This window comes from Gossypium hirsutum, chromosome A08 (genome assembly GCF_007990345.1).
Source record: "Gossypium hirsutum isolate 1008001.06 chromosome A08, Gossypium_hirsutum_v2.1, whole genome shotgun sequence".
NCBI classification, from domain to species: domain Eukaryota; kingdom Viridiplantae; phylum Streptophyta; class Magnoliopsida; order Malvales; family Malvaceae; genus Gossypium; species Gossypium hirsutum.
Genome location: NC_053431.1, coordinates 91,906,727 through 91,910,262, shown reverse-complemented (window position 1 = coordinate 91,910,262; position 3,536 = coordinate 91,906,727). Strand labels below are relative to the sequence as shown.

The 3,536-nt window shown below is 34.1% G+C and overlaps 1 protein-coding gene across 1 annotated transcript; it reads left to right on the top strand.

The window, feature by feature from the left end:
- Positions 1-696: 696 nt before the first annotated feature.
- On the top strand, positions 697-2,967 carry LOC121204515 (probable polygalacturonase). Its single transcript, XM_041074467.1, has 6 exons — positions 697-838; positions 1,007-1,345; positions 1,529-1,649; positions 1,741-1,915; positions 1,998-2,068; positions 2,187-2,967. The coding sequence occupies exons 1-6, from the start codon at positions 812-814 to the stop codon at positions 2,852-2,854; spliced, it is 1,401 nt and encodes a 466-aa protein (XP_040930401.1). The 5' UTR covers positions 697-811; the 3' UTR covers positions 2,855-2,967.
- The last annotated feature ends 569 nt before the right edge of the window (positions 2,968-3,536 follow it).

Below are 3,536 nucleotides of genomic sequence, written 5' to 3'. Positions count from 1 at the left end.
TTTAATATTTAATTAAACTTTCATTATTTTGTAATTAAAATAGATAAATGAGTAAACTAAATACAAAAATACATAGGTAAATAATTAAAAATAGATAAAGGAATAAACTAAATACAATATTCACAAATAAATAATGGTAGAGATATAATTATTTTTATTAACAATTTTCTTAATAAATAAATCTGAAAAAAGTTTATAAGATTTTTTTTCAAACATGTGGAGATCTAAGTGGTATTTTTTCTAAAAGTATCTAAGTGGGTATTATTAAAATCATATTAAATGAGTATATTTTATTCTAAATCCAAGCGTAATTTTCTTTTACCAAAAAAATAAATAAATAACAAATGTCAATTTTCAATGACTCCTTAGTCAGAAATACATTACAAGCAAATACATAGACATATTATGTTTTATGCAAGGAAAATTAATTGCTCAAAAGAGCCTGGTTGCTCAAGCTTACCTACCAAAAAAAAAAAAAGAAGAAGAAGACATTCATGGATAAAGGAAACGAAATCATTACGTTAAAAACTTCCTTGAATTTTACAATGAGAACTGTGTGAATTACTCCATGTACCTTCAAGCAGAAAAAGTCAAATTCGTTAAAGGAGCAGAGGGCAACTTACCGAACTACTTAGGGGGTTGAATTGTAATTTGACGTTTCTTTAGTTAACCTCTCTCAGAAACAAATCCCTTTTTGAAGATTCCTGAATGTTATGAAGCTCAATCTCTATTTAAACTCACTTGCACGCCAGCCTCAACGCCAAATAAAAAAGAAAAAGAAAACCAACATTTGTCTTTTGGGTTAATTGAGATGTGGAGAACTCCAGGAAGAAAGCAGGTAACCGAACAACTCTTCCACTTCAGTTTTGCGTTATTGAAAATACCATCATCATCTGCATAAAGTTCTGTCCAATTTTAACAACTTTTAATGTGTTTGTTTGATAACTATGTCTTGTTTGTTTCTTGTTGTCTTTGCCCTTTTTCTTATCATTTGCTTAATTTGCAGGCTTTTGGTAACATAGTATTACTTGGGATACTTATGGTTTTGATTAACACAAATGATGTTGCAAGTCGTAAGGTGAGAGTTTTAGACTCATTCGACGACTCGGCTGCTGGTTGCAGCAGAAAGTACAGTGCCTCGTTGGCAGACTTTGGAGGCGTTGGTGATGGGGTAACATCAAATACAAAGGCTTTTCAGGCTGCCATTGATAACCTGAGCCTGTATGCATCATATGGTGGATCTTTACTCTTTGTTCCTCCAGGAAAATGGCTGACTGGTAGTTTTAATCTTACCAGCCATTTCACTCTGTATCTCCATAAGGATGCTACTATTCTTGCCTCACAGGTTAGAAACTCTTAATGGCAAACATTAGATATTTGATTATTTTTGTGATTTTTTTAAGCGTTACCGTTCTTGTTCTTGTCTTATAAACTAACATGAAAGGAAAATTGTTATGGCTTTATGAGAAAGTGAAGGAGATTCCACTGCCAAGCATGCTTACAGTTTCTAGTGTCTAAAAATTGTTAGGATGAGAGTGAATGGGCGGTTATTGACCCTCTACCGTCTTACGGTCGAGGAAGGGATGCAGATGGTGGAAGGTATATCAGCCTTATTTTTGGAACCAACCTTACGGATGTCGTGATAACAGGTACCAGGAAATGTAATCAACAATGAGATTCCTCGAAACAATATCATAGGTTCATGAAGTAATAACAACATGGCTTCCCAACATATTTCAGGGGACAATGGCACAGTTGACGGTCAGGGTGTTACCTGGTGGGACAAATTCCACAAGGGAGAGCTGAAATATACCAGGCCTTACCTTATTGAGATAATGTACTCCCAAGGAGTTCAAATCTCTAATCTCACATTGATGAACTCCCCATCCTGGAATGTTCATCCTGTTTACAGCAGGTTTTTGCCCCTCTCATTTTGGTAGTTTAATGTTCTCCATAACATGTATCATGTTCTAAGATTGCTTGTGATGAAAATGCAGCAATGTTGTAGTTCAAGGAATAACAATCCTCGCACCGGTAACTTCTCCAAACACTGATGGGATCAATCCAGGTGGGAAAGGGGATGATGAATCTCGCTAAACAAATTCCTCACAAACTTTTACCTGCCAGCATGTTTACAACATCATCGATGCTAAAAGGGTTTGTTTTGCTGCTTGTTTTTCCTTCAGATTCTTGCACGAATACCCGGATTGAAGACTGCTACATTGTCTCCGGAGATGATTGTATAGCCGTTAAGAGTGGTTGGGATGAGTACGGTATCAAGTTCGGTATGCCAACGAAGCAGCTATTGATCAGACGGCTCACCTGCATTTCTCCATTCAGTGCAGTGATTGCACTCGGTAGCGAGATGTCTGGTGGGGTCGAGGATGTTAGGGCGGAATACATCACAGGCATCAATTCGGAGTCAGCGGTTCGGATCAAGACTGCTATGGGAAGAGGAAACTATGTCAAAGACATATATGTGAGAAGGATGACAATGAAAACAATGAAAATGGTGTTTTGGATGGCAGGGAATTATGGATCTCATCCAGATAATGACTATGATCCTAATGCAATTCCAGTTATCCAGAATATCAATTTCCGAGATGTTGTTGCAGAGAATGTGACAATGGCAGCTAGATTGGAAGGAATTCCAGGCCATCCATTTACTGGAATCTGTATATCCAATGCCACCATTGAACTAACAAAAAAGCCAAAGAAGATTCAATGGAATTGCACTGAAATTGCTGGGGTTTCAAGCGATGTTACTCCTAAGCCCTGCAATCTGCTTAAGGATCTAGGATCCCAAAATACCTGTAATTTCCCCGAGGACGACTTCCCAATTGTAAAATTTTAAATGTAAATGTGCTCTTTTATAGAATTTGACAAAATGAAGTAAAGATATCGTTTCTTCTCTGTATGAAATAATATCTATAATCTATATATAATATAAATATATAGGTTAAATTATACTATGCTTAAGCTGTAATATAGTTGACATTTGAAATTTGAAAATTTTAATTAAGTTGTATTATTTTTAAAATCGAATTCGTCAAGCATATTATTATATGAGTAATGCTTTTGATCTTGTTATTTCTCCATATTACTAAAAAAAAGAGCTTTAATGGTTATTGTTTACGAGACAAATTTTAAAATTTAAAAAGTATAAAAACTAAGAATGAATTAATTAGAGAACATGAACTAAATCTACAATTTTATACATAGTACAAGTCTAATAGTAAATTTAACCAAATGAATTTAACTATTACTCTTTACGTGAAGACTAAAATTTTAAAAATTGAAAAGTAAAGAAACTAAAATTGATCAATTCAAAAAATACATGTATTAAAATTGATCAAATTAAAGTACATGAACTAAATACACAACTTACGTACAGTACAAAGACTAATAGGTTAAATTGTTAAAACCGAAGAAGGATAAACTCATTTGAGTTAAAGAGCTGTACATGAGCGGATAGTGAGAAAATATTTAAATTAAATTCACTAAGGAGGTTATTTTTCAAGTTTGGAATATCAACT